The 12535-nt window shown below is 44.4% G+C and overlaps 1 protein-coding gene across 2 annotated transcripts in view; it reads left to right on the plus strand.

Moving 5' to 3' along the window:
- The window catches only part of LOC144496747 (butyrophilin subfamily 1 member A1-like), a 99925-nt gene that overhangs the window by 7702 nt on the left and 79688 nt on the right, over positions 1-12535 (plus strand). For both annotated transcript variants that reach the window (XM_078217263.1, XM_078217264.1), the window contains exons 2-3: positions 1864-1882; positions 10112-10194. In XM_078217263.1, the coding sequence (XP_078073389.1) occupies positions 10137-10194 (58 nt within the window). In that variant the 5' untranslated portion in view covers positions 1864-1882; positions 10112-10136. The remainder of the gene's footprint in view (positions 1-1863; positions 1883-10111; positions 10195-12535) is intronic.

Raw genomic sequence — 12535 nt, forward strand, 5'->3', positions numbered from 1 at the left:
GTACCAACCAACCTACGACCATTCCCAGTTCCCACCTGTACCGACGGTCCTAAAATCAAATGGACCAGGATCCTTCTGTTTAAAGAAAAATGTGGATGGAGCAAGAGTTGGAGAAAGTAAATGTCAGCAAACTGTAGAATGGCAACCACCTGTGAAAGATTTAAGTACAGCTGGTATGTTCAAAATAGACTGGACTGAAATATGCAACATCACATCAAGCAACGTGTGGGAAGGAAAAGCTGTACAACCTTGGATGACGTTGGCTGATAACTTTACGGCCTACAATGGAACTTACTTTATATGCGGTACAAAGGCATATCCCTGGCTTCCTGCGAACTGGACAGGCTCCTGTTATCTGGGATATGTAGTGCCCTATATGCACCACATGCCTTCCCTACGAAGCTACCCTTCGCGAGCAAAACGAACAATCAGTAAGACTGACTGGTTCTTTATGATGGCCTTTCCATTACATGGGACAGGAAGAACGGCAAACGAGTTAATTCTGATGGCCACAGCCCTGGAACAACTGGCTAATATCACTGCAGCTGAAGCTCGATAAACAGGGCAAGCCTTGACAGAAGTATCAGCAGAACTGATGGCAGTCCGCACAGTAGCCCTGCAAAATAGACTGGCTTTGGACTATCTATTGGCCTCGCAGGGAGGAACATGTGCCATAATTGAACAAGAATGCTGTACTTACATACCAGATAAATCTGAGAATATAACTAACCTTGCAAAGCATATCAAGGCACAAGCAGACCAACTCCAAAAGATAGGTCACGAATTCCATGATTATAACCCACCTGGATGGTTAGGATGGGTAGGAAATGGGATGTTTGATTGGATTTTTAAATCATTTATGTTACTGCTGCTTATAATAGTAGGGATAGCGTTAGCAGGATGCTTATGTCGATGTGTAATTAACAGGGCAATGGACAGCATGTACCATTATCAATAGTTTGAAAATAAGAGGAGATAATATGACCCTAGATACCATACGCATAGAGGGAAATACTTAAATGATCAAACAAAATCAAGGAGGGAGAGGTGTGTTAGTACAAAGTGTATGAAATGTATTAATGCAAAAATGTATTTTAATGAACTATCAGGTAAAGGAAATCTGGAGGAGCAGTTCGCAATTAGGCTATTAATAAACAAAAAGGGATATTGATCCTACACTTAAGCTCCTCCACATTTCGTGAAACCAAACATAACTAAGACATATATTGGGAAAATATATCAAGAAATAGTTTAGTGAGACAATGATGTCTCAAAGAGGGGATATGTAAGGAATAATCATTAAGACAACATATATTGGAAGGAATAATTATTAGGACAATTAGGAGATAATAATTAACATAGAAGAGATAATCACTACTTAAGAAGTTCTCATATATATCACATATCTTATTAAGCATACACATGGATACTCGCATAAATGAACATAGAAGCTGAAAGTAATTTCTTAAATAAACGTGAGAAAGTCAGACAACGGGAAAAAAGACTTGGCATAGATTAGACAATAAACTTCAGATAAGAAGGCAGGATGTAACCATAGTGATATCATAGCACATTCATTAGTGAAAAAACAGAAAGAAGGCAGATAACGTAGGTCTAGTAAATCATGGTGGCTAACGAAAAGTGGCCTTGGGGTCTGCAACAAAAAAACCTTGACTGTTAGATAAGAATGAAGCTAAATGTGGATAAAAAGGACAGTCAGAGCACTGGTTTTTTGGATTTGCCTGGGAATCCCGGCTTTATTGAAATGTACTAGCTAATAAAGCCTTGCTGCCTGGAAGATCAAGACTCAGACTCTCTATTCTGATTGATGAACTCTTCTTGCCGTCCACGGGGAACCACGGCAATAGTCAGAAAGTAAGAGGTAAGTACCAAATATTCTTTATTTTCAGGGAAGGGTGTATCTGTATCAGGGGAAAGGAGGGAGAGGGTGTTTTATACAGAAAACCATTCGAGTCAAACACAGTCCGGAAAAAGGCCGAAGCAGGAAGTCGCCTCGTGACAACTCGTAAATGAAACTTTTAAAATGAAATAATTCAGCCCTGTAGATAATTGCTCATTTAGGAAAAAGCCATTTTATACAGTAGTCCATGTTGAGGAATTTCTACACTTTAAACGTTTCAGACAGTGATCCTGAACACTGAAGCTCCTCTCTGACACTGCACAACAGCTCAGTCAATATTAATAAAAATACAGTATTACAGATCGGTGCAAATCGGAAACATATACTGTATTAATAAATCCAGAAATAGGACGCAGTTCAAACAACATCCGCATCAAAAAGAGTTTGTTGTATACCTTGAACTGAAGGAGGGGATTAGACAGTTTAAAGTGCCCGAACATGGGGGGTAACTCTGGGAGCTTTTGCAAACAATTATCCAACGTATTTAAAGTCTTTGAACCTGAACAGGAAATAAACAACAAGTAAAAATGAAGTAAGGTGGAGGTACAGACTAAAATCTACAGCTCGAGGACCGTGCCTGGAATGGATGTTTTATGAATTGTGGTCTTGTTCCCATTCCACATTGCCCTCCTCGTACTGATTAAAAACTCTAATCTCATTTGGATTTTTCATGGTTCCAGTCACTGTGAGACTGGCCCAGAAAATTCCAGATCTACGGGGTAATTTTCAACCGCAAAAATCTATCAGCTCAGACACCAGACGGACTATCTGTGAGCACAGTGAGTTGTCTAAGCTGTTATTTTCCCAAGACTCTCTCGGCAGTTCAGTGTTCTTCATATTAGCCGTTCCCCTGTTCGGACGGAATTCCACATTGGCCCAAAGCCTCAACACCCCTCCTCGGGTGAGGTGCCCCACAGCCTGAGCCGCCTCGCGGAAATGTCCTCCGTGCCTTTTTCTATCGCGCGGAGGCGCTTCCTGTGCGGGTTGCTGCTGCACACCTTCCACTACTGCCTCCTCGCCTGTCGCCCGGATACACCTTGGCGGGCCTTGTTGCCGCCGGGCGGCGGAGGTCCCCAGTGGAGGTCCCTCTACGGAGGGGTCTCCCCCAATTACATCGGGGACCTGGGGTGGAGGGTGATGCATGCAGCAGTTCCGCACAACCATAGGATTCACTGGTTCACAGGCTCCGAAGACTGCCCTTTCTGTGGCCTTGTGGAGACCATGGACCATGTCTATGTTTTGTGTCTTAGGCTGCACTCCCTTTTTGTTTTCCTAAAGAACCTTTTATTGATGTTCTGTTTGCACTTCAGTCCCACACTCCTGATCTACGGACACCCGGTGCGGAGAGGGGAGGGTCGGGATGGCGACCTCCTCGTGAACCTGCTCCTGGGCCTGGCGAAACACGCCATTTACCGGTCCAGGCAGCGGGCGATCAAGGGGGCCGTCCATCCTGACTGTCTTCCCCTCTACCGCGGCTACGTTCACAGCCAGGTGTCCCTGGAGAGGGAGCATGCGGTGTCCACGGGCACGGTTGATGCCTTCCGCGCCCGTTGGGCACCGCAGGGGTTGGGGTGCGTTATTGACCCTGACAATCACATTTTAATTTGATGTTTTTAAGTTTCCTTTGTACTTTGATTTTTGTTCGGGCTGTTCCCCTCCTTTTGGGGAGCTGCCCCTTTTGCTTTGTCCTGACTTAATCGGAGTTTGTTTATTTGGTTTGACCTAAAAAGAGGGCAATATTCTCATTATTCACACACTTTGTTTTAGATTTGTTTATTTATTTCTTTGATCTTGTTCCACATTCTGTTCCATGTGGCTGACCACTTTTGCAATTTCATCATGCTGTTTTCCAGGCAGTGCAGAGGTCATTCTGTGTCTTTTCCTGTGTCCGTGTTTCCTTTCCTTGTTCCTTTTTAAGTATTGTTCATCTGTAACATCTTCCTGTCCTGACAAAGGCTCTGTCTGACACTGAAACCAGTGCTTGAATTTTTAAAATGCAGAGTATACCCATACACTCGGTTGCAACATTTGTTTCAAAAGGATCAAGGATCAGAGTTGACTTGGTAACAGACTTTTGCATTCTGCCAGCCTAGTCGTTTTAAAAGGACAATCAACTATTAAGAGCTTATCAGATTTGAATTTGATCGTGTTGACAGCATCAAACCAATCCTGGTGTAAGAAAATTGTGAGGTTATCGCAGGTATAAAGGCCAGAGCAACAGCCATCTAGTAAGGGGAGGTCGTGCCTGACAAACCTGTTAGAGTTCTTTGAAGAGATACAAATAGGTTAGACCAAGGAGAGCCAATGGATGTTATCTATCTTGACTTCCAAAAGGCCTTTGACAAGGTGCCTCACGGGAGACTGCTGAGTAAAATAAGGGCCCATGGTATTCGAGGCAAGGTACTAACATGGATTGACGATTGGCTGTCAGACAGAAGGCAGAGAGTTGGGATAAAAGGTTCTTTCTCAGAATGGCAACCGGTGACAAGTGGTGTCCCGCAGGGTTCAGTGTTGGGGCCACAGCTGTTCTCTTTATATATTAACGATCTAGATGACGGGACTGGGGGCATTCTGGCCAAGTTTGCCGATGATACAAAGATAGGTGGAGGGGCAGGTAGTATTGAGGAGGTGGGGAGGCTGCAGAAAGATTTAGACAGTTTGGGAGAGTGGTCCAAGAAGTGGCTGATGAAATTCAACGTGGGCAAGTGCGAGGTCTTGCACTTTGGAAAAAAAGAATAGAGGCATGGACTATCTTCTAAACGGTGACAAAATTCATAATGCTAAAGTGCAAAGGGACTTGGGAGTCCTAGTCCAGGATTCTCTAAAGGTAAACTTGCAGGTTGAGTCCGTAATTAAGAAAGCAAATGTAATGTTGTCATTTATCTCAAGAGGCTTGGAATACAAAAGCAGGGATGTACTTCTGAGGCTTTATAAAGCACTGGTTAGGCCCCATTTGGAGTACTGTGAGCAATTTTGGGCCCCACACCTCAGGAAGGACATACTGGCACTGGAGCGGGTCCAGCGGAGATTCACACGGATGATCCCGGGAATGGTAGGCCTGACATACGATGAACGTCTGAGGATCGTGGGATTATTTTCATTGGAGTTTAGGAGGTTGAGGGGAGATCTAATAGAAACTTACAAGATAATGAACGGCTTAGATAGGATGGACGTAGGGAAGTTGTTTCCATTAGCAGGGGAGACTAGGACGCGGGGGCACAGCCTTAGAATAAAAGGGAGTCACTTTAGAACAGAGATGAGGAGAAATTTCTTCAGCCAGAGAGTGGTAGGTCTGTGGAATTCATTGCCACAGAGGGCTGTGGAGGCCGAGACGTTGAGCGTCTTCAAGACAGAAATTGATAAATTCTTGATTTCTCGAGGAATTAAGGGCTATGGGGAGAGAGCGGGTAAATGGAGTTGAAATCAACCATGATTGAATGGTGGAGTGGACTCGATGGGCCGAATGGCCTTACTTCCGCTCCTATGTCTTATGGTCTTATGGTCTTATCTTAAAGCGAATATCTCCAGCGGCCAGGGCAGCCAGCATTCATCTCCAGCAGCTCTCCACCGTGCCAGTTTAAATATCCCTTCAGAGAAGTATCCAGCTATCTAACAGAAGGATATCAAGTCAGAAAGACCTGACAGACAGCAGACAACTACCAAAGAATTCCAAAAGCTTCTGAATTCCATCAAGCCTGGTTGTATAATTTCTATGTGACTAAAATTCCATTCTTACTGTTTTTCATTTCTGGTAATACATTTATTGCTCGATGGCATGGTGGCACAGTGGTTAGCACTGCTGTCTCACAGCGCCATGGAATTCCAGTCTTGGGTGACAGTATGGAGTTTGCATGTTCACCAAGGGTCTGCGTGGGTTTCTGTCTGGGTGCTGTGATTTCCTCCCACAGTTCAAAGATGTGCAGATTGGGTGGATTGGCCATGCTAAATTACTTCTTAGTGTCCCAAGATGTGTAGATTAGTGGGGTAAATGCATGAAGATGAGGGTGGGGGGGGGGGGGGGGTGGAATGCGGTGGGCCTGGATAAGATGCTCTGTCAGAGTCAGTGCAGATTCAATGGGCTGAATGGCCTCCTTCTGCACAGTAGGGGTTCTATAGTTCTTGCTCTTCTGCCTTGTCTCTGTTCTTTGATTTATTGCATCTTCCAAGGCATTTAAAAAAGGAGGTAGACAAAAGGCGGGTAACTATAGGCCGGTTAGCTTAACTTCTGTAGCAGGGAAAATGCTTGAATCATCAAGGAAGAAATAGCGAGACATCTGGATATAAATTTGTCCCTTTGGGAAGCATAGGTTCATGAAGGGCAGGTCATATTTGACTAATTTGGTAGAATTCTTTGAGAGCATTGTGTGCACAGTGGACAATGGAGAACCTGTGGATGTGGTGTTTCTGGATTTCCAGGCGGCATTTGACAAGGTGCTGCACCAAAGGCTGTTGCATAAGATAAAGTTGCACGGTATTACAGGTAATGTATTGGCATGGATAGAGGATTGGTTAACTAACAGAAAGCAAAGAGTGGGGGTAAATGTGTGTTTTTCTGGTTGGCGATCAGTGACTAGTGGTGTGCCTCGGATCAGTGTTGGGACCGCAATTGTTTATGATTTACATAGATGATTTGGAGTTGGGGACCAAGTGTGTCAAAACTCGCAGATGACACAAAGATGAGTGGCAGAACAAAGTGTGCAGAGGACACTGAAAGTCTGCAAAGGGATAAAGATAGTCTAAGTGAGTGGGCGAGGGTCTGGCAGATGGAGTACAATGTTGGTAAATGTGAGGTCATCCATTTTGGTAGGAATAACAGCAAAATAGGCTATTATTTAAATGGTAAAAAATTGCAGCATGCTGCTGTGCAGAGGGACCTGGGTGTCCTTGTGCAGGAATCACAAGGAGTTGGTTTGCAGGTGCAGCAGGTAATTAAGGCGGCAAATGGAATTTTGTCCTTCATTGCTAGAGGGATGGAGTTTAAAAACAGCGAGGTTATGGTGCAGCTGTATAAGGTGCTGGTGAGGCCACACCTGGAGTACTGTGTACAGTTTTGGCCTCCTTACTTGAGAAAGGATATACTGGCACTGGAGGGGGTACAGAGGAGATTCACAAGGTTGATTCCGGAGTTGAGGGTTGGCTTATGAGGAGAGACTAAGTGGACTGGGGCTATACTGATTGGAATTAAGAATGAGGGGAGACCTTATTGAAACATAAGATTATGAAGGGAATAGACAAGATAGAAGCAATGAAGCTGTTTCCACTGGCGGGTGAAACTAGAACTAGGGGGCATGGCCGCAAAATAAGGGGGAGCAGATTTAGGTCAGAGTTGAGGGGGAACTTCTTCGCACAAAGGGTTGTGAATCTGTGGAATTCCCTGCCCAGTGAAGCAGTTGAGGCTACCTCATTGAATGTTTTTAAGGCAAGGATAGATACATTTTTGAATAGTAAAGGAATTGAGAATTATGATGAGCGGGCGGGTAAGTGGAGCTAAGTCCACAAAAAGATCAGCCATGATCTTATTGAATGGCGGAGCAGGCTCAAGGGGCCAGGTGGCCTACTCCTGCTCCTAGTTCTTATGTTAACCCTGTAGAAAACACTCTCAGCAGGGATACTGTGTCCATATCTGGGCATGAGCAGAGGATGTGAAGGCATCATGTTTTTGAATCCCACTATCAAATCTTCTCTTCTACAGGCAGAACAGCTCCAACCTATCTTCATAATTCCATATCCCTGGAAATATTCCCCCAAAGCTTTTCTGCACTCACTCTAATGCCTTCACATCCTCTGCTCATGCCCAGAACTGGACACAACACCCCTGCTGAAAGTGTTTTTATATCGGGTTAACATAACATCTTTGCTTTTGTGCTCCATGTCCTTATTAATAAAACTGCGGGTACAGAATTGCAGGATCTTAGTGCAGAAGGAGACATTTCAGCCCATCGAGTCTGCACTGTCTCGCTGAAAGAACATTCTATCCACTCCTCTGCCTTATCCCCATAACCTTAAATGTTGTTTCTTTTCAGAAAAGCAATTCAATTCCCTTTTGAATACATTGATCCCAACCATTTTTTTGAGTGAAATGTAAAAGCAAAATGCTGGAATCTGAAACAAATCTCAGCAGGTCTGACAGCATCTGTGGACAGAGTAGGGAAACATTGTTCTGATTGGTGAAAAGATCAAGACGAGGGCACAGATTAAAGGTAATTAGCAAAAACTAAAACAAGGGTGACGTAATAGAAATAGAAGAAACCCTACAGTGCAGAAGGAGGCCATTCGACCCATTGAGTCTGCACCGACCACAATCCCACCCAGGCCCTACCCCCACATATTTACCCGCTAATCCCACGAACCTACGCGTCTCAGGATTCTAAGGGGCAATTTTTAACCTGGCCAATCAACCTAACCCACACATCTTTGGACTGTGGGAGGAAACCGGAGCACCCGGAGGAAACCCACGCAGACACGAGGAGAATGTGCAAACTCCACACAGACAGTGACCCGAGCCGGGAATCGAACCCAGGACCCTGGAGCTGTGAAGCAGCAGTGCTAACCACTGTGCTACCGTGCCGTGAATAAAAGCTTTTTCACACAGCGACCAGATAGGATCTGGACTGCCCTGTGTGTGTGTGGAGGCAGATTCAATGAAGGCATTCAAAAGAAATTAGATTATTAAAGGAAGAAAAATGTGGAGGGAAAGTCAGGAGAGTGGTGCTTGGTGAGTTGCTCCTTCCGAGAGTCAGTACAGGCACAAAGGGCCAAATAGCCGCCTCCTATGCTGTAACTATTCTATGATTCTGTACTTTCTTACATGAGAAAGATCCGAGGCACTATTTCTAAGAACCATAAGTTGATATCTGGCCTGTGATGTCTATGCCAGGGTGAATCAGCTAGTCCCACTCCCCTGCCTTTTCCTCATAGCCAAGCAAATTTTACTTTCCAGTGTTTCTCCAAATCTCTTAAATTTGCCTCCACTGGAGTCTCAGGCAGTGCATTTCAGATTCTAACCACACAGTGCTTAAAACAAGGTTTTCTACATGTCATACAAACAAGAAGCACAAGTAGGCTACTGAGCCCTACAAACCTGCTCCTCTATTTAACAAGATCATAGAGCTGATAGTAACCTAAAATCTGCATCCCATCTACCTCGATAATCTATCACATCCTTGCCGACCAAGCATCTATCCACCCCTGCCTTGAGATATTCAAAGACTCCTTCCATAACCTTCTCAGGAAGAGAGTTCCAAATTTATTTTTAAACAGTGACCCCCCCCCCCATTTTCCTACAAGGGGGAAAATATCCTCTCCACATCCACTCTGTCAATACAACTCAGGATCTTGTATGTTTCAAACAAGTTTCCTGTTACTCTTCTGAATTCCAGCAAACACAATCCGAGCCTGTCCAACCTTTCTAAATAAGGCAACCCACCCATTCCTGGTAGTTGTCTCATCAACCTTCTCTGAACTGCTGCTAACGCATTACTGTACACAATACCCCAGATATATTCACACCACTGTCCTGTAGAACTGAAGCATAACCTCCTTACTTTTGCAATCAATTCTACTCACAGTAAATGATAACATTCGAGAATCTTTCCTAATTTTTGCTATACCTGTATACTAGCCTTTTGTGATTCATGCACTAGGACGCTCAGATCCCTCTGCAATCTCTTGCTATTTTCTCGCATTTTTTTATTCTTCCTGCCGAAATGGACAATTTCACATTTTCCCACATTACACTCCATTTGACAGGTTTTTGGTTCTTTTTCCATTCACCTTAAACCGGTTTCTCTGCCTCTCGCGGTGTTGAAGAAGGCAGCTCACTATCACCTTCTCAAAGGTTAATTCGGGATCAGCAATCATGCTGCCTTGCAGCAAAGCTCACATTCCAGGAAAAGAATAAGAAAGAGGATTGACTGATCATCATGCAGGAGCATCTTCAGATGAACAGCTTGCATCATATTTTATGAATGATTCCAGAGAAAGACAAAACAATACATAGAGGTAAATAAAATACAATGCACAAATGTTCATAAGATACGTTCAGGATCTTCAGGCCCACAGTGTCTTGATTTCGCCAAAATTACTTAGTGGTGCACAGCCTGTTTAACAATGGTATGTGAACACTGTACATAGAAGATTGATGAGAAATAATAACACAAATAATGAAACTGTTACTTTTCTGTCTCACAGGTGATGGTTCTGATAAGATCCCAAGATGAGAGAGGTTCAGCACATTGTGTTGCTGCTGTTTATGATTCTGGTCTCAGTACATGGTATGAATCATTATAGCTTCTTTAGTTTTATTAAAAATAATTCACCAATGGTATTGTTTACAATGCATCAGAAGATTCACTCTTCTATAATATTAGCAATGTTTATGGAATTTATACTAGTTTATTCTTAGTTTATACTGAGAATGTTGTTCCCAGATTTAATTGTGTTCTGACACACTCCTGCTATAGCTCGAGTGTAACCCACAGGAAACTGGAGAAGACCTGGTGACAAACAATCCAACTGATCCCAGGATTTCTCGGCAGCCCTCATTAATAATCACAGAATTGTTATGGCACAGGAGGCCCTTTGGCCCAACATGTCTGCACGAGCTCTCCCAGTGAGCAACTAACCTAGCCCTATTCCCCCAGTCACTCCCCTTAACACTGAACATTCCTCTCTTCAGATAACAAGGAGCAGAATCTCTATCCACCAGTGACAGTGGGAATTCCCTGTGCAGGAATTCCCTTATCCCAGTTTCAGGAGAAGGGAATTAACTGGAAGAAAATCACGACAGGTGTGTCCCAGTGGAGATCCTAATTCTCTCTTGGTGCCTATGGGCAGCTTTAAACTGCACAAAGCAGATTTATGACGATGTTAACAGAAAAAAAACAAAAAAACCAGCACCATTGAGCTGGAAACAATGAGCAGGTCAGGCAGCATTTGTGGGGAGAAAAACCCGGAAACTTTCAGGCCTGATTTGATTGGATTTATTATTGTCATATGTATTAACATGCAGTGAAAAGTATTGTTTCTTGCGCGCTATACAGACAAAACATACCATTCATAGAGAAGGAAAGGAGAGGGTGCAGAATGTAGTGTTACAGTCATAGCCAGGGTGTAAAGAAAGATCAACTTAATGCAAGGTAATGCCTGTGACTTCAATCAGAACTGAAGAAAACTAGAAAGGGAATAGTTTTGAACAAGTGACAGGATAGCGGGAAGTAAGGGTGAAGGGCAGGATGGGTGAAATGAAAATAGGTTCTATTTCTAACATTGTCAACGATCGCCATTACAAAGACATCGGGGGGGCAGGAGGGGTGTGATCTTACCAAAATTCTCAGTGCCAAAGGAGCGTGAAAGCCCCCCTCCCCCTTGGGTGAGCTCCCAGTTGTAATCATACGGCACTGAGCCAAAAAGAAGAGCCCAGTCGGGGCTGGAATGGGGCCTAATCTAGCTGATGAAGCCGGCTGCTGAGTTCTTTGCACAGGCGCCCTGATCTCCCATTACACTGTGGACACTTTGTCCATCACGTTCCCCTGCAGAGCCCCACCCCCCTCCACACTCAGGCCCCGCCCCCTTGGCACAAACCCGATTTCTCGCCTCTCACCCAAACTTACCACCTCGCCGAATGATGGGCGGGACGAGGTCGTAAAAATGCACCCTTTCGAGTTTTTTTTTTGTAAGATCACACCCTTAGAGCCTGTTTGGCTGGAGCTAACTGGAACAACTAACCAGGGAACGAAGTCAGTGATGGAACTAGTTTACAGGTTTCTAACTGTAGCCACACTTTAGGGCAGCGGATAAATCAAGAGATAAGAGACTTGTAAAAAAAAGTTAAAAGAATAGTCATGGGAGATTTTAATCTTCTTGTCGATTGGATGAGTAAAATTGGCAAAAGTAGCCTGAGGGTGAGTTTATAGAAGGTATTGGAGACAGTTCCTCAGAGCGCTGTACTGGAATTAACCATGGAACAATCTATTTTACACCTGGTATTGTGTAATGAGGCAGGATTATAAAATGGAGATGATTTAGACTGAACCTTCTTAAGCTCCACCCATCGCCATGATGATGTTGGATTTTCGGGTGACTGAAAGCTTTTAAACACATTTTGTTTTAATGCCCTAAACAAAGCATCTCTCTGGACTGCACTCCTTTGCAGGTGGTGTAGACATTACAGGCACAATTCTCCCCAAAATATTTCAATACAAACTCAGCCGCCTGACTTTTGGCGAGGTGAGCTGGTAAGATCGGGCGGGAGGCAAAAGATCCGGTTCGCGCCTGATTTTTCACGTCCCCGGATCGTACCAGCCCTGTTTTGATGGCGAAGGGCGCAAAGCCAATTTAAATATTAACGACGTGCTTTGCATATCATTAATAGTCCCGGACGCTATTGTCCGGCCTCACTTACCTGAACCACCTCACTGGCTGAAGTTCTCCATGACGAGAATCAGGTATGGTCCAGGCGTGATGGCCTCGCTGGGGGAGATTGGAGACCACTGAAGCCCTCGGGTGGCGAGGCCGGGCACTGCTCACTTGGCACCCTGGCAGAGCCCACTGGACACCATTGCTGTGCTAGGGCCGGAGCAAGAGTGGGGGCAGAGTGAGAGTAGGGACGGTGCC

Source organism: Mustelus asterias, chromosome 8 (genome assembly GCF_964213995.1).
Source record: "Mustelus asterias chromosome 8, sMusAst1.hap1.1, whole genome shotgun sequence".
Classification (NCBI taxonomy): domain Eukaryota; kingdom Metazoa; phylum Chordata; class Chondrichthyes; order Carcharhiniformes; family Triakidae; genus Mustelus; species Mustelus asterias.